This window comes from Oncorhynchus gorbuscha, linkage group LG02 (assembly GCF_021184085.1).
Source record: "Oncorhynchus gorbuscha isolate QuinsamMale2020 ecotype Even-year linkage group LG02, OgorEven_v1.0, whole genome shotgun sequence".
Taxonomy (NCBI): Eukaryota; Metazoa; Chordata; class Actinopteri; order Salmoniformes; family Salmonidae; genus Oncorhynchus; species Oncorhynchus gorbuscha.
The window spans coordinates 94104347-94123036 of record NC_060174.1 but is presented as its reverse complement, the minus strand read 5'-3'; the positions used below and the strand labels follow the sequence as shown (position 1 = coordinate 94123036).

Genomic DNA, 18690 nt, shown 5'->3' with positions numbered 1-18690 from the left:
GTCACTGATTGAGCAGAGCCCTAACCTTATGAAAACCCAAATCTCTCATTGGAAGCTAATATTACATTTAATCTTTTCACCAATAATTTTATATTCAAACATTTAAATTGAACAACAATTGACATGTGAATCCGATAACTCTGATGTGTAGACTGTACACTGTAGAGTTTATGTCCTCCTATCATTGAGGATCATCAGATGACAACTGAACCAACATCATATTCATTAAGTACCACCGCTTATGTTCAATTGTTCAATTGGTCGGATTACCAGAATATAGTTCATTTCCCCCCACCTTCTGATGTTCCCAGAATCTCTATATTAACCAAGGGGTTTTCAAATTTCACATCAGTAGGGTAGAGAGAGGAAAAAAGGGGAAAGAGGTATTTTTGACTGTCATAAACCTAACCCCAGGCCAACATCATGACACAGGACACAGAGACAATAAGAGTCAACAAACACTAGACATGTTAAAATAACTAGAAGTGCTTTTATGGAAGAAAAAGAAAGATACAAGTACAAAGCATCCATCGAATTACTAAAATTTGTGCAGAGCATGAATTCCATACCAGGCATTGTCCAGGGCAACCATACATGTAATTATGATTAGGTTGCATAAGCTGACAATAAACCGTATGGGGCATGTGAATGAACTTTAAATCAAACAAATGATGCATAGCATCTTTCCACCTACACAATAAAGCCCATTCAAGACCAGAACAGGATAGATGAACGACATAAGGAACTAAAGCAGATTTTAATAAGGTAATCTTGTGACATATGTCACCATTCTACTGGGGTAAAGTTATCACCAGAAAATTGTAGTCAGTGCATGCCAGTGTTACTGGCCTCCAGTTTCAACAAGTTTGGCTCATCTCTCATAGGCTATCCATTCCTCTCTCCATTCATGCTATTTGAGACTAGTGCCAAGGGAGGTAGTTGCCTGCCGCATGTTTGGCTGTGATGGGCTAAAGGTGGGCAGGGGGGCGGGGGAGTCCCGGCAGCAGCGGTGTCACTGTGATTTCTGTCAGCCACTGTAATTTCCGTCAGCCCGCTGAAGTGACTCTCAGTGAGGTGGTGTGCCCCCTGCTGTGCAGCTCTCTTCTAATTAACACTGAGCCCCCCACCACCACCTCATCCTCTGCACGCGCCATCACCACTGTTTAGTTCAGCCACCACAGAGAAACACTCATCTCAGGCACAGAGGTGGCCTGGGTGAGAGATGTTGTTTACCACCACAGCAATACAGCAGAGGCATGAGCAGTCAGGAGTCAGGATTACAGTCTAGAGCACAAACTCCTCCAACAACACTTCTAATGAGATTTATAATGAACCAGAGGAAACTACTTCAGAATCAAGCACAGACTGTAGGTTTTATAGATTTTCCCATTTGTCACTAGTATTATGATTATTCCTGTTTTGATTGCAGCCAAAATCCAAATAAGAATTCCTCCATAGGCCAATTGTGCAATATGCATTTAATTCAACTGGGACAAGACGAGGACCTTTAAGAGGACCTTCAATATTCCACTAGCTCTGCTGAGTTGACATGTCACGCCAGTGGGCTGGCCTGATGTGAGCATCTGAGCAAGACGCTAGCTAGCGCTAACGTGGAGTGCAAGGTGACTAATTGACTTGGAGAGGAGATGGTGTGTGCATGAGAGGGAGCGCCTCCGTGGCAAAGTCGACAAATATCTCACTGTAAGAAAGAAAACAGAGCCCCTATCTAGATCCACTTGATTGCAGCTTCCACTGAGAGAGACAGAAAGAGAGGGAGAGAAAGAATGAGGGAGAGAATAGAGTAGAGAGAAAGAGAGAGCAAGAGTGAAAGAGGACAGAGAGAGAGAACAGAGAAAGAGAGAGAGCAGAAGAGGTGAGACAACAGAGAGAGGGAGAAAGAAAGAAAAAGAGAGAGATGAGGCCAGAGCACAGCAACATGTCACTCCCTAACCTCATCTCCACATTTGACAGATACTTTGCCTGCCCCTGGAGGTTCAGTCTAAATATAACCTAGAATAGGGGACAGATATGGTTTTAAAATCACTGTTTGCATTCAACTTGATAGATCACATGAAGGGGTTTATACACATGCATGTAGGCTATGTTGCAGGATAGGTCATTCTATGAGGCATGGTAATGTGTGAGCTGTGGGACTCCATTCCTAGAAGTGTGATATTTCATATGTGGATTATTTGGAATGGAAAGAGGGATGAAGAAAGAGAAAAATCAAGAATCGTAAAAGGTCAAAATCTAAGTGTTCTAAAAATAGAGTGTGAAACGTTAACAAGCCAATGGGCAAAAAGACAAATCCGAGGGATGAACTGACTGGGGAGCAACACTGACTGCAAGGAGAAAGAAGACTCATTTTCCCCATCAGCTCTCTGACACATGAACAGTGCCAGGGTTATTCACCATTCCAGTCAGTCATCTAAAAATGTTTTCCATTGGAAGCTTTCAGCTTGTTCCAAAATGGATGTCACAAGAGGATTCAATGTGAAATGCTTCTTACACTGTACTTCATTGTATTTTTCTGATTATTAGTTTTGTTCCCTCTAAGCTGCACGCGTGGGTGGGAACCGAGACTGCCTCTCAGAAGAAATTTCAGCCTGAGGAGAGAAGCACGAGATTCAACTTCACTCAACTTTCGAGAGTTTTCTCCTTTAGTTAACACTATCAATGTTCCCTTTACTTTGAGAATTGTGATCGAATCAACGCAATATTAACCCCTTTCAATGGAACATACCGAAACAAAACCAACTGTGCAAGACTTAGTATGCAAAACAAACTATGCAGAGATTTTGTTGTAGGCAGAACGCATCTGAGTAGGATTCTATTGCATTGACAGACTCTACACAGACCTACACAGACCGGTGCAGCATAACCAATCAGAACTGCAGTAGGCCTATATAATATATAATAATATAATATAATATAATAATATATGCCATTTAGCAGACGCTTTTATCCAAAGCGACTTACAGTCATGTGTGCATACATTCTACGTATGGGTGGTCCCGGGGATCGAACCCACTACCCTGGCGTTACAAGCGCCATGCTCTACCAACTGAGCTACAGAAGGACCAGAGATATATGCAAATACATCATTGCCATATATGGATCTGTGCCGTTCACTTTGACCTGGACTGTTTTTACAGCATGAGGGTCATGAGTAGATGCGCCTGTTTTGAGATCAAAGCGGGAGCTGCATGTAGCCACGTGTGCACATCTGATCATATCCTTTGCTAGTTAGTGAGTTATTATACCAGTTATAGATCATTTGTAGTCAGCAATAAGGGGGGTGTTGCTTCCTACAAGAGCACAAAACGTGTGTACATTTCTATACATATTTGAAAAGCGAGTCGGGTAAATAGTTTGTATTTGCCTTAAAAGGGCAGTGTTGTATTTTGAGATGGGCTTAAATAAGATAAGTAGCCAATAGGCAGAGGGTAGCATAATTTGGCTGATTTTCTGTAATAATGGTATGGGAATAATAATGCATTTTATTTTGTAAAGTGGTTTCTTGCATCATCAACAACACAACAATATTTTCAGACACCTCCTTGTCTGAAGGACAAGTGGATTAACAGGCTATTCTTCTATTCAAAAGTCTAATGGAATGTAGGCATACATTGAACACCACACATTGGCTGCTTCTGTAGGCTGAATGATAGAACAGCTATTTCCATGTTAAAATGTTATGGGATGCCTTCTCTCCATTGTTTTTGATGTTAGGCCTACATTATGATCAAATAACCACAGTAGCCTATTTGACCCCTGTCTGAAATTGTATCTGTAAAGTGGGTACAGCCTCAGTGCTCACAGTAAACGCACTTGAAGTTCCACAGAAATTTCCCAACGTTCAAGACTTGAAATTTGCTCAGTACCACCAGAAATTGAGAGGAAACATTGGTTGGAGGATATTGGATGTAATGGATAATAATAACATTTAGCACTGTTTGGATATCTCCTCCTGAGGTGTGAGACTATGACTAGCCATAGAGTGAATTACGACAAGATCATTAATCATTCTATAATATCTAGGCTGTCCTATACACTGAAAGAGGTTGTTAGCTCATTCAGATGTACTTTATAGCCTAGTTTAATATTATAGGCTATTGTCAGGGATTTATCAAAGGCACAAGTTGAATTACATGTTAAAAACATACTTAGGCTTACATACAGTTCTGTGACCAAACTCATAAATGACAAGGCTGGATTAGCTGAACTTTCCCCAAATGTTTTTTTTCCTCACTGACTAGCCAACTTGTTTGGTTTGAAATGCTCCAAGGCAAACTGACTATATCATGAAACCGTGTAGTTTCTGCCACTTGGGCCGGGCTGCATGGCTTGTCTAACTCACTGCGACGATGCAACTAATGAGCATTCAGTCTCATCACCCTATGGACAAGCAGGCTAATTGTGGTGACGTGCCCCGCTCTTGGTCTCTCCTGACGGTTCAGCGAGATTGGGACATTACCACACACACGTGTCTGTAGGCATGACCTGATGACAAACACACAAACAACATAGTTCAGGAGGACTTTCAGGATGACTAACATTACTTTCTTTCGTATTGCTGAATCGCATATGAATGTAAAACATTTCACATGATAATGAAAAAAAGTAGTTTTCTAAGTCAATAAGTAGGCTATAGCCTAGGTCTAACTATAGCCTTCTTGGACGAGATTACTTAAGTTGCAGCAAATACCTAAAACTGTAGTCTATAGGGTGTTCACCCATGAAATTATTTAATTCAATGTTTCCAAAAAAATATATTAATTCAATGGAGAATTGCATTAAAAAAAACAATAGTCCAAACCCTATGTCTTTACCATGTATTGTTCACAAGTTATGAATCACACTTGTGTAAAATGGCGCCGGAGCAGAATGCAGACGTTTCACATGACCCCAACCGATTGTGTTTTTTGTTCGTTTATCTGCGATGTTTGTAACTTATTATAATTTCTTTACTCTATTTGTACATATTGTTGCCGCTAACGTCTATTTTCTACTATGGCCTATTTATTGCCATACTTCCTCATGCCATTTGCACACACTGTATATAGACGTTCTTTTTTTCTATTGAGTTATTGACTGTACGCTTGTTTATTTCATGTGTAACTCTGTGTTGTTGTTTCTGTCACACTGCTTTGCTTTATCTTGGCCAGGTCGCAGTTGTAAATGAGAACTTGTTCTCAACTAGCTAACCTGGTTAAATAAAGCTGAAATTAAAAAAGAACATTTAAATGACAGAAAATAACTTCTAGACATCAGGACTGTGATTACTCACCACGGACTAGCAGAATCCTTTTTCTTCTTTCACAACTCTGACGAGCCCGAGGCGGACAGGCCCTGACCCCAGTGATCTGCATGAAGAGGAGGCGGAGAAAGAGAGACCGGAGAGCGGGCTGTCTTCTGAGAAGTCGGAGGCGATTGTATAAACCCCCACTTCCGTCTGCTAGCAAACATGCAATCTTTGGACAATAAAATAAAACGGAGTCGTGGCTGAACAACGACAATATCAACATACAGCTGGCTGGTTATACGATAGAACAGTGGCGTCTGGTAAGACAAGGGGCGGCGGTCTATGTATTTTTGTAAACAACAGCTGGTGCACGATATCTAAGGAAATCTTGAGCTATTGTTTGCCTGAGGAGTTACTCTTGAAACTCTGCAGACCACACTACCTACAGAGAGAGTTTTCATCTGTATTCGTTGTAGCTGTTTACATACCACCACAGTCAGAGGATGGCACTAAGATAGCATTGAATGAGCTGTATTCCGCCAAAACCAAACAAGAAAACGAGACCAGAGGCAGCGCTCCAAGTAGCCGGGGACTTTAATGCAGGGAAACTTAAATCAGTTATACCAAATTTCTATCAGCATGTTAAATGTGCAACCAGAGAGAAAATGTCTCTGGACTACCTATACTCCACACACAGAGATGCATACAAAGCTCTCCCTCGCCCTCCATTTGGCAAATCTGACCATAATTCCATCCTCCTGATTCCTGCGTACAAGCCAAAATTTAAGCAGGGAGCACCAGTGACTAGATCAATAAAAAAGTGTTCAGATGAAGCAGATGCTAAACTATAGGACTGTTTTGCACAGACTGGAATATGTTCCGGGATTCCTCCAATGGCAATGAGGAGTACACCACATCTGTCATTGGATTCATCAATAAGTGCATTGACGACATCATCCCCACAGTGACCGTACGTACATACCCCAACCAGAAGCCAGGGATTACAGGCAGCATCCGCACTGAACTAAAGGCTAGAGCTGCCACTTTCAAGGAGCAGGACTCTAACCCGGAAGCTTATAAGAAATCCCACTATGCCCTCCGATGAACCATCAAACAGGCAAAGCATCCATATAGGACTAAGATTGAGTCATACTACACCGGCTCTGACGTTAGTCGAACGTGGCAGGGCCTTCAAAGCATTACAGACTACAAAGGGAAGCACAGTTGCCCAGTGACACGAGCCGACCGGACAAGCTAAACTACTTCTGTGCTTGCTTCGAGGGAAATAACATTGAAACATGCATGAGAGCACCAGCTGTACCGGAAGACTGTGTGATCACGTTCTCCGCAGCCAATGTGAGTAAGACCTTTAGACAGGTCAACATTCACAAGACTGCAGGGCCAGACGGATTACCAGGACGTGTACTGTGCGCATGAGCTGACCAACTAGCAAGTGTCTTCACTGACATTTTCAACCTCTCCCTGTCCGAGTCTGTAATACAAACATGTTTTAAGCAGTCCACCACAGTGCCTGGCCCCAAGAACACTAAGGTAACCTGCCTAAATGACTACTGACCCGTGGCACTCACGTCTGTAGCCATTAAGTTCTTTGAAAGGCTGGTCATGGCTCACAGCAACATCATTATCCCAGAAACCCTAGACCCACTCCAATTTGCTATTGTGAGAATGCTATTCATTGACTACATCTCAGCGTTCAACACCATAGTGCCCTCAAAGCTCACCAATAACCTAAGGACCCAGGGACTGAACACCTCCCTCTGCAACTGGATCCTGGACATCCTGACGGGCCGCCCCCAGGTGGTAAGGGTAGGTAACAACACATCCCCCCCCGATTATCCTCAACACAGGGGCCCCTCAGAGGTCCGTGCTTAGCCCCCTCCTGTACTCCCTGTTCAATCATGACTGTACGGCCAGGCATGACTCCAACGCCATCATTAAATTTGCCAATGACACAACAGTGGTAGGCATGATCACTGACAACAAAGAGACTGCCTATAGGGAGGAGGTCAGAGACCTGGCCATGTGGTGCAAGGAAAACAACCTCTCCCTCAATGTGATCAAGACAAAGGAGATGATTGTAGACTACAGGAAAAAGAGGACCGAGCACGCCCCCATTCTCATCAACGGGGCTGAAGTGGAGCAGGTTGAGAGCTTCAAGCTCCTTGGTGTCCACATCACCAACAAACTAACATGGTCCAAGCACACCATGACAGTCTTGAAATGGGCACGACAAAACCTATTCCCCCTCAGGAGACTGAAAAGATTTGGCATATGTCCTCAGATCCTCAAAAGGTTCTACAGCTGCACCATCGAGAGCATCCTGACTGGTTGCATCACTGCCTGGTATGGCAACTGCTTGGCCTCCAACTGCAAGGCACTACAGAGCGTAGTGTGAGTGAGAATAAAGACGACTTTCAAGTAGTAAGACATGTATAAAAGCAACAGATACCATGAATAAGAAAGGGCTAGAAGAGTCTTATATGGTGAACTACCGAGAGGCTAAGACAGGTAAGCCCCATACTATTGTGGAGAACTTCATTCTTTCTGCTGCTGTGGATATGGCTGGAACAATGCTGGGAGAAAAGGACAAAAAAACTACAGAGACAATGCCTTCATCAAACAACACTGTTTCACAACGCATCAGTGACATGGCAGGAGATGTTTTGAAACAATTACTGTTTCGTATACAAGCCAGTGAATTATACGCGTTACAGCTGGATGAGTCAACAGACGTGGTGAGCCTGGCACAGCTCCTGGTATATGTTATGTTAATGGAGGTCAATTAAGGAAGACATCCCCTTCTGCAAACCACTGGAAACCAGGACAACATGAGAGGATATGTTTTAAGTACTGGACAGCTTTGTGACATCAAATGGACTTTGGTCGTCAAGATGTGTTGGTATCTGAACTGATGGAGCAAAAGCCATGACAGGGAAACATAGTGGAATGCTAACAGAAATGCAAGCAGTTGCTCCCGACACCACTTAGGTACACTGCAGCATCCACTGAGAGGATCTTGATGACAAGGGAATGCCTGACAGCTTGAAAGACATTTTGGACACTCCAGTGAAAATGTTTCAATTTGTTATTAAAGCAAGGCCCCTGAACTCTTGTATTTTCTGCATTATGCAATGATATGGGTAGCGACCATGTAACGCTTTTACAATATACAGAAGTGCGCTGGTTATCAAGGGGCAAAATAAACACGTTTTTTAATTTGAGAGACAAGATTAAAGTTACGTTTTCTTTTCTGGCCATAATTTTCACTTGTCTGACCGCTTGCATGATGACGAGTATCTCACACGACTAGCCTATCTGGGTGATGAAACTCGACTAGCCTATCTGGGTGATATTTTTTCTAACCTGAATGATCTGAATCTAGGATTACAGGGACTCTCCACAACTATATTCAATGTGCGGGACAAAACTGAGGCTATGGTTAAGAAGTTGGAGCTCTTTTCTGTCTGCATTAACAAGGACTACACACAGGTCTTTCCATCATTGTATGAGTTTTTGTGTGCAAATGAACTCAAGCTTACGGACAATGACAAATGTGATATAGCTAAGCACCTGAGTGAGATGGGTGCACAATTATGCAGGTACTATCCCGAACGGACAATGCAAACAACTGGATTCGTTATCCTTTTCATGCCCTGCCTCCAGCTGCTTACCGATATCTGAACAAGAGATCCTCATCGAAATTGCAACAAGCGGTTCTGTGAAAATTAAATTGAATCAGAAGCCACTGACAGATGTCTGGATAGGGCTGCGCTGAGAGTAGCCTGCCATGGCAAATCGCTCTGCTAAGACACTGATGTCCTTTGGAACCACGTACCTATGTGAGAGTGGATTCTCGGCGCTCAATAGCATGAAAACGAAATACTGGCACAGACTGTGTGTGGCAAATTATTTAAAGACTGGGACTCTCTCCAATACAACCCAACATTGCAGACATTATGTCATGGCTTTAGCAGCTTCTGAGGCTAATTGACATCGTTTGAGTCAATTGGAGGTGTACTTGTGGATGTTTTTCAAGGCCTACCTTCAAACTCAGTGCCTCTTTACTTGACATCATGGGAAAATCAAAATAAATCAGCCAAGACCTCAGAAAAACAATTGTAGACCTCCACAAGTCTGGTTCATCCTTGGGAGCAATTTCCAAATGCCTGAAGGTACCACATTCATCTTTACAAGAAATACCACGCAAGTATAAACACCATGGGACCACGCAGCCGTCATACCGCTCAGGAAGGAAACGCGTTCTGTCTCCTAGAGATGAATGCACTTTGGTGCGAAAAGTGCAAATAAATCCCAGAACAACAGCAAAAGACCTTGTGAAGATGCTGGAGGAAACAGGTTCAAAAGTACCTATATCCACAGTAAAACGAGTCCTATATCGACATAACCTGAAAGGCTCAGTGAGGAATAAGCCACTGCTCCAAAACTGCCATAAAAAAGACAGACTATGGTTAGCATCTGCACATGGGGACAAAGATCGTACTTTTAGGAGAAATGTCCTCTGGTCTGATAAAACAAAAATATAACTTTTTGGCAATAATGACCATCATTATGTTTGGAGGAAAAAGGGGGGAAGCTTGCAAGCCGAAGAACACCATCCCAACCATGAAGCACGGGGGTGGCACCATCATGTTGTGTGGGTGCTTTGCTGCAGGAGGGACTGGTGCACTTCACAAAGTAGATGGCATCATGAGGAGAGAAAATTATGTGGATATATTGAAGCAACATCAGTCAGGAAGTTAAAGCTTGTTCACAAATGGGTCTTCCAAATGGACAATGACCCCAAGCATACTTGCAAAATTGCTTAATTAAGGACAACAAAGTCAAGGTATTGGAGTGGCCATCACAAAGCCCTGACCTCAATCCTATAGAACATGTTTTGTGCAGAACTGAAAAAGGCCTACAAACCGGACTCAGTTACACCAGCTCTGTCAGGAGGAATGGGCCAAAATTCACCCAACGTATTGTGGGAAGCTTGTGGAAGGCTGCCCGAAAACGTTTGACCCAAGTTAAACAATTTAAAGGCCATGTAGATCCCCGAGATTTGTGATGAGGCATATATCTGGGGAAGGGTATAAAACAATTGGTAGTGTGTTGAAAGTTTCCAAAAGCACAGTGTCTCCATCATTGGGAAATTGCAAAAATATGGAACTCCCCAGACTCTGCCAAGAACTGTCCGTCCGACCAAACTTGGCAACCAGGCAAAAAGGATCTTGTTCAGGGACGTGACCAAGAACACAATGACCACTCTGATAGAACTACACAGTTCCTTGGCTGAGATGGGAGGACCTGCCAGAACGACAACAGTCTGTACAGCACTTCACAAATCTGGGCTTTATGGGAGATTGGACAGGCGGAAGCCACTCCTGAGAAAAAGGCACATGAAAGCACGCCTGGAGTTTGCAAAAATGCACATGAAAGACTCAGAGACCATAAGGCAAAAGATGATGTGGTCTGATGAGACAAAAAAAATGTACTATTTAGCCTGAATGCAAAGCGCTATGTCTGGCGAAAACCAGGACAGCTCAACACCCGTCTAACACAATCCCTTCCGTGATTCATTGTGGTGGCAGAATCATGCTATGGGGATGCTTTTCAGCGGCAGGGACTGGGAGACTGGTAAGGATAGAGGGAACAATGAATGGAGCCGAATACAGACAAATCCTTAAATGAGAACCTGCTTCAGAGTGCAAATTACTTTAGGCTGGGGTGAAGATTTACGTTCCGGGACAATGACCCCAAGCATACAGCCAAAAAATGCTGGAATGGCTTCAGAACAAGAATATCAAAGTCCTTGAGTGGCCAAGCCAAAGCCCAGCGTTGAACCCTAATGAAAATCTGTGGAAAGACTTTAAGATGGCTGTTTACCACCACTCCCCATCTAACTTAACAGAGCTTGATAAAATCTGCAAGGAAAAATGGGAGAAAATCCCCAAATCCAGCTGCAAAATTGATACATACATAGCCAAGATGACTCAAATCTGTAATCACTGCCAAAGGTGCTTCTACAAAGTATTGACTCAGGGGTGTGAATACTTCTGTAAATGAGATGTTTCTCCATTTCATTTTCAATACATTTGCAAAAGATTGTGCGTAGATGGATGAAAGATGAAATCCATTTGGGGCAGCAGTAGGGCCAGTGATTAGTGCGCTGGATCGAATCCCCGAGCTGACAAGGTAAAAATCTGTCTTCTGCCCCTGAACAAGGCAGTTCCCCTGGTAGGCTGTCATTGTAAATAAGAATGTATTCTTAACTGACTTGCCTAGTTAAATAAAGGTTACATTTTTACAAGTTTTTTATTTTTATTTAATCCATTATGAATTCAGGCCATAACACAACAAAATGTGGAATAAATCAAGGGGTATGAATAGTTATTGAAGGCACTGTATATGTCTTCTTATGTAATCATAGAAAGTGTGCATGTTCAATATAGCATACATAGGTCGCAGGTCTGTGAGATCTTCACAATAGCTGTAATAATCTGCACAGAATCTTGAGCAACATTGGTCACTTGCATGTACGTTTAATGTAATCTCAACTGTAATCCAGGTCATTTGGTTGTGCTATTAGATGTAGCATAGTGATAACACATTAATTGTTTTTTAAATACAACATATCTGTCATATTCCAATTTGAATTTGGTTGTGCTTTAGATGGTTGAAAGCATAATGATAACATTGGGAAATCAACAAACTTATTTCTGTCTTTTTGAAAGGTTGAAATCTCATTATTTTTCCTCGCAGAGCACCCAGTATCTTAGAGTCAGTGGCGGTTCTGGGGGGCAGTGCCCCTGTGACAACAATAATGGACCCCTTGTGGCCCCCCTAAATGTGGAGTATGAAATCATTTTCACATAACTCATTTTTGCTATCTTTCTTTTTTTTACCTCCGTTATTTGACAGCGGCAACGATGATGATTATGAACATGGTCTTTTGCCTGCTAATGCCTGCAGTGAAGAAAATGATGACAACAATAACGTCTAATGTAACTGGCCCCTGTAACAGTACAACTGGCCCCCCCCCCCCCCCCCCCCCCAGTTGAAATGGTCTAGAACCGCCACTGCCTAGAGTTGCCTTGCACTACACTTCACGGAGGATACATGTCTGCGGTCGTGCAGGATCCGTACATATGCCTCCTCACTCTCTCCTCTTTACACAGGATAAAAAGCGGGTGCAATAGCTGTGCGCGCAGCCCGCTGAAAAAGAGGGACCTCTACATTTGCGAGCGTACACGGCACACATGCCCTTCCGGTGCCAGTGCGAGCGGTTTCACACCAACACATTTTCTACGGGACAAGAAGTACGAATATGATTGGCCACTAATCACATTTGCAAGGTACAGTACTACAGCAACATCACCGTGAACAAAGAGCACTGGAGTTGGAGTGACTGCAGTGGAGAGATCTCAAACGAAGCCCTCACAAATAGAGATTTGCACAGCATATTATAACATTATGAAAGGGACAAAATACCACTCTATATCCACATGCATGTTCAGGTTCATTTTAAAAATAGATGTCAATGTGACTTCCCTGGTTAAATATAGCATTCAAATAGAAATATGTATTTGATTAATTTTGATGATATTTTAATCACCAGGCACTGTAAAATCATATGCACAAATTGATGATGATTACATTTTCAGATACCAATTATGGAAAAGATAATAGTCAATCTACTTTATTTAGAAATGAGGGCAATGACAACCCTGATCTATGAGTCACCAACTGAACATTTCAGTACCTGTTCTGCTTGTTTTTGGGTATGTAATTCCCCTTCTCTGTTGGTGCTGAATGGGAATTGGAAGGGTAAGTAGTGGTGCTGCTGGTGACTCCCATAGTGGAGATCACAGTGGCATCCAAAGTACTTCACTACAGGGGCTGACTGGGACCAGAAATGGCTAATTATTAGCCAAATAATGGTAATAAGTTGTGATATCTTTCCAAGTTGTTTCTTCATCACCTTGTATAGGCAACAGAAGCTTTAAAAAAGACTAAAAACACAATAGGCCTAGCTATATACATTTTAAGGTGTGTTCAAAATACCTGTTGGACGCTCATAATCACCCTTAGGACAACTTGAACATGCAAGAACTCATGAATACGCAAATGTAAATCGACTTCGTAATGATTGTCTAGGCGACATTATTTATCATTAATTTGAATGAGCTTCAAAAAACACAATAGTTACGTTTTCAGATATGCTTGGGATGGGTGGAAAGGTTCTTGCAATGGGGAGATCTTTAACACATCTTTAAACTGGGACGGCATTGTAAAATATTATTTTGATTCACACTTACCTATCATCTAAATTGCTATACAGCCCAGAATAAAGCATAGGCTACTATGCTAGTTCACGGGTAACATGGATTACGCTACACTTTGGCACATTCTTATTTAATTAATATAACGGCGCGTGGCTCATGCACTGAACTTACCCAGGAACAATGTGTGAAATGAGCCAGACATCACGACTCTCAGCTGGAGCGAAAATTCCACAAAAAACAGCAGAACACCACGTCTTCTTTCTTCCCTAAAATGAGTTTAAGTCATATACCTGTGCCCTCAAATCTGAATGAAATTGGAATAGTGCTAATGATGTTGGTCTATAGGTAGGCTACAACGCATATCGAACATGTCCTTGTGCTCATTCAGAAATAGAGCCGCACATGTTCATTGTTTCTCGCAGAACACCCGGTATCTTAGAGTTGCCTTGCGCTACACTTCACGGAGGATACATGTCTGCGGTCGTGCAGGATCCGTACATATGCCCCCTCACTCTCTCCTCTTTACACAGGATAAAAAGCGGGTGCAATAGCTGTGCGCGCAACCCGCTGAAAAGGGGGGACCTCTACAGTTGCGAGCGTACACGGCACACATGCCCTTCCGGTGCCAGTGCGAGCGGTTTCACACCAACACATTTCCTACGGGACAAGAAGTACGAATATGATTGGCCACTCATCACATTTGCAAGGTACAGTACTACAGCAACATCACCGTGAACAAAGAGCACTGGAGTTGGAGTGACTGCAGTGGAGAGATCTCAAACGAAGCCCTCACAAAAATAGAGATTTGCACAGCATATTATAACATTATGAAAGGGACAAATACCACTCTATATCCACATGCACTTTAAAAATAAATGTCAATGTAACTTCCCTGGTTAAATATAGCATTCAAATAGAAATATGTATTTGATTAATTTTGATGATATTTTAATCACCAAGCACTGTAAAATCATATGCACAAATTGATGATGATTACATTTTCAGATACCAATTATGGAAAAGATCATATTCAATCTACTTAATTTAGAAATGAGGGCAATGACAACCCTGATCTATGAGTCACCAACTGAACATTTCAGTACCTGTTCTGCTTGTTTTTGGGTATGTAATTCCCCTTCTCTGTTGGTGCTGAATGGGAATTGGAAGGGTAAGTAGTGGTGCTGCTGGTGACTCCCATAGTGGAGATCACAGTGGCATCCAAAATACTTCACTACAGGGGCTGATTGGGACCAGAAATGGCTAATTATTAGCCAAATAATGATAATTCTGTGCAAAACCCCCCAATTTAGACTGGCCCACTGGGCTAAAATGGACCAGCTCATCTGGCCTTTGCCAGAACTGGCCTATGGCCATTCTGTCTCTGCTTCACTATCTATCAGTCCTTCCTTTGTTTTACCACAGGGTTCCATTCAGGCAATACAATTGTTATTTTGTTCTTGCTTCGTGACTTTTATTTTCAGAATTGAATTTCCTCACACACAGCTTGGCCTATGATGTATTGCTTTTGCTGATATGTACCAGAGCAAGCACAGCAGTCATGGCTGGATTACTAAATCCTTGATAAAACTGCAAATGACTGGCAAGCTCGCAGTCTTCGATCTAGCCACAACAGAATGAGGCTGTCATAACATGGGCACCGTACGCATGGCATATTGTCAAATCGTTCTATAACTTCACATTCTAGCAATTACTAGATCGCTTTTAATTTCACCCTGTCCATTTCTGATGAGAAGTCTAGCGCCACCAGAATAAACGAGACAAAAGCTGAACATGATCTTAAATGTGTTGACTGTGAATATGTCTTGAAATAGCAGAGTGTGGAACAAAGACCTGGGCTCATTAAAAATGAATCAAGGGTATATTGGCCCTCATGTTTTCCCCCTGCTCAGGGATTCTCAGTGTGGATCAATGATGGCTGAGGACATTACCATCTCTCCCAATAATAAAGCTTCACTTATTATAGCAACCATTCCAAAATGCTAGGAACGATCATTACAAAGTTCAGTGCCAAATTACTGCTTGGTTATACAAACATAACAAAACTATTATTTCTAAACAGACCTTAAAGTCATTCATCTACATTGGACAAACAGATGAAGCGCCGGAGTTACGTTTCATTCCTGTCATGATTGCGCACAAAAGTGAAAATCGAGAGAGAGGAAATATGATCTCCTTCATTGTTTTTGTCAAGAGTGTCAAAAGTGAAACCATGAATGAGAGAGAGAGACAGATATATAGACAGAGACAGGGATATATCCAAACCAAGAGCAAACCTCAGCAGTCTATAGGATGATGATGATGATCTTATCTCAGCCATACCATAAAGACTTGTCTACATACTGGACATGATCTCTCACCAATCGTTTCAAAGGATTCAGGAATGGACAGGATGTCACTGGTACACCACCATTGGACAAAACGGTTATACTTTGAATTCTAATTGGCTCAGACAACTCAGCTCCAACTGGTATTCATCAATCAGTTATTCAGGCTGAGAAGACTTGTCAACCTCAGCAGCCATTAGAATGAGTACTCTAAGGCAACAACAGTAATCACTAAAGGACATGCAGAATTCCCCATCTTAGGTCAGTTAGAATCACCACTTCATTTTAAGAATGCTGGTAGGGATCTGCTCTGACGCCAACCATACACAGAGACAGAGAGACAGAGAGACAGAGAGAGAACTGCAGGTTAGGACGACACCGGATGGACACCAGAGGGCGTAGTTGTAGCAGTAGCAGATGTGACAGTACACCCCCCCCTCTCTACAGACGCCACGACCCGGCTTGTCTGGGTGTAAGGTGTAAAAATCCTGTAAGAAGGAGGGATCTAGATTATGATGACGGGACACTCCTCAGGCCCGTATCCTCCCCAGTCCACCAGATACTGCCACCCGTCCGCAGTCCGCAGTCTCCCTGGAGGATGGAAGCTTGGAGAGGGGAATAAAGTGAGCCGCTTTAGAAAATTGGTCAATAATAGTGAGGATGACTGAGTTACTATTTGATGGGGGAAGCCCAGTGACGAAGTCCAAAGCTATGTGTGACCAGGGGCGACTAGGTATGGGAAGAGGATGAAGCAGGCTGATATGAATTCTCTCCATGGTGGGCCACCAAAATCGCTGACGCAGGAAGGAGACTGTCCGGTTCATGCCAGGGTGACAGGAGAGGTGAGTAGAATGGGCCCATTGAAGATCAGAACAAACTGAATCTGTCACAAACAGAGCCTTACATGAGCCTAACGATGCAGGAGGATGGCATAATAGTCTCAGGCTTGGAACTCTGCGATGAACTGTTGAGAGAGGGCATCAGGCTTGGTATTCTTAGATCCGGGCGACAAGTGAGTGTGAAGTTCAATCTTCCAAAAAACAATGCCCACCTGGCCTGCCGAGAGTTGAGACTTTTGGTGGTCTGGATGTAGGCTAGATTTTTATGATCCGTCCACACAATGAAGGGAAGTACTGAACCCTCTAACCAGTGACGCCACTCCTCAAGAGCCGGCTTAACAGCTAAGAGTTCCCGGTTGCCTATGTCAAAATTTCTCTCTGCAGGTGAGAGCTTGCGGGACAAGAAGGCACAAGGATGGAACTTCTGATCCGGGGGAGAACGTTGAGACAGGACTGCACCTACCCCTGTGTCGGAAGCGTCCACCTTGAGGACGAACTGGTGTTCTGGGTCTGGCTGTCAGGACCCGGTTACAAACCCAGGTCTCCGGAGTGAGAAACAGTCACTTAACCAACTGAGCCACGAATAGTTGGCAGAACCCAGAAGATGAGGCAGACACAGCAGTACTTGAGACGGTGTATTTAATGAAGTAAAAAGTGAAGTTCTTCAGGAAAACATGTAACTCCACAACCTCAAAAGGAATTCCACAAGAACAAAAGGTAATCCTCCAAGACAAAAAAGGTAAATCCACAAGGTGGAAGGTAAAGCACAAAAAGCCTCAAAAGATACTCAAAAACAAACAAACAAGAACAAAAAACAGAATTCCACAAGAGAGTCCACCGGGATCAACAAGAGTTTACAGAGTACTAGGGCTGGGTGCTAACATACAAACACAGAGCAAAGAACAGAGGAAAACAAAGGGTTTAAATACAATCAGGGGAAACGAGGCACAGGTGCAAATAATAATGGGGATCAAGGGAAAACAAAAGGTCAAAAGGCACAATGGGGGCATCTAGTGACCAAAAACCGGAACAACCCTGGCCAAATCCTGACACTGGCTGGGTAAGGATTGGAGCAGAAGTGAAGCGGTGCTTCCCGGAACACTGTCTCTGCCTCTGGGAACCAGTGGAATCGAGTAGAGGTTGAGGTGAGAGCGGTTAGAGCTGCCAAATGACTGTAGTCACGGATGAATCATCTATAAAAATTTGCAAACCCCAGAAAACGCTGTAACTGCTTCAGATTCGCAGGCACAGGCCCCTCTGTGACTGCCCTAACCTTGGCAGGGTCCATTCATAGCTGTCCTTGAGCAATAATGTAACCCAAGAAGGACACAGAGGAAACATGAAACACACATTTCTCAGCCTTGACAAAAAGCTTATTCTCCAATAGCCTTTGGAGAACTTGGTGGACGTGTTGCTTGTGAGCCTCAAAGTTCTTCGAAAAAATGAGAATGTAATCCACATAGACAAAAACAAAACACCCAATGACATCCCTCAGGACATCCTTCAACAAGCCCTGAAAAACAGCTGGGGCGTTAGTGAGGCCAAAAGGCAAAACAAGGTCCTCAAAATGTCCAAGTGGTGTGTTGAACACCGTTTTCCACTCATCTCCCTCTCTGATGCGGACAAGATGGTAGGCATTCCAAAGGTCCAGTTTAGTAAATACTGTGGCACCATGGAGTGGGGCAAAAGCAGAACTGATAAGTGGCAAGGGATACTTATTCCTGACAGTGATACTATTCAACCAAAAGAAGTCTATGCATGGCTTCAGTGATCCGTCCTTATTCGTGACAAAGAAAAATCCAGTTCCCACCGGAGAGGAAGAAGGCCTGACATGTCCGACAGCCAGTGAGTCCTGGATGTATTCCTCCATGGCCTCTTGCTCAGGGCGAGAGAGGTTATACAACCTGCTACTAGGGAGAGGAGCTCCAGGCTGAAGCTTGATAGCACAGTCGTAA

General features: G+C 43.1%; 1 protein-coding gene across 1 annotated transcript in view; it reads right to left on the bottom strand.

The window, feature by feature from the left end:
- Positions 1 to 14160, bottom strand: part of LOC124013344 (CXADR-like membrane protein) — a 138033-nt gene extending 123873 nt beyond the window's left edge. Inside the window, exon 1 of the mRNA XM_046327644.1 lies at positions 13723 to 14160. Coding sequence (XP_046183600.1) covers positions 13723 to 13753 — 31 coding nt within the window. The 5' untranslated portion in view covers positions 13754 to 14160. The remainder of the gene's footprint in view (positions 1 to 13722) is intronic.
- Positions 14161 to 18690: the final 4530 nt, after the last annotated feature.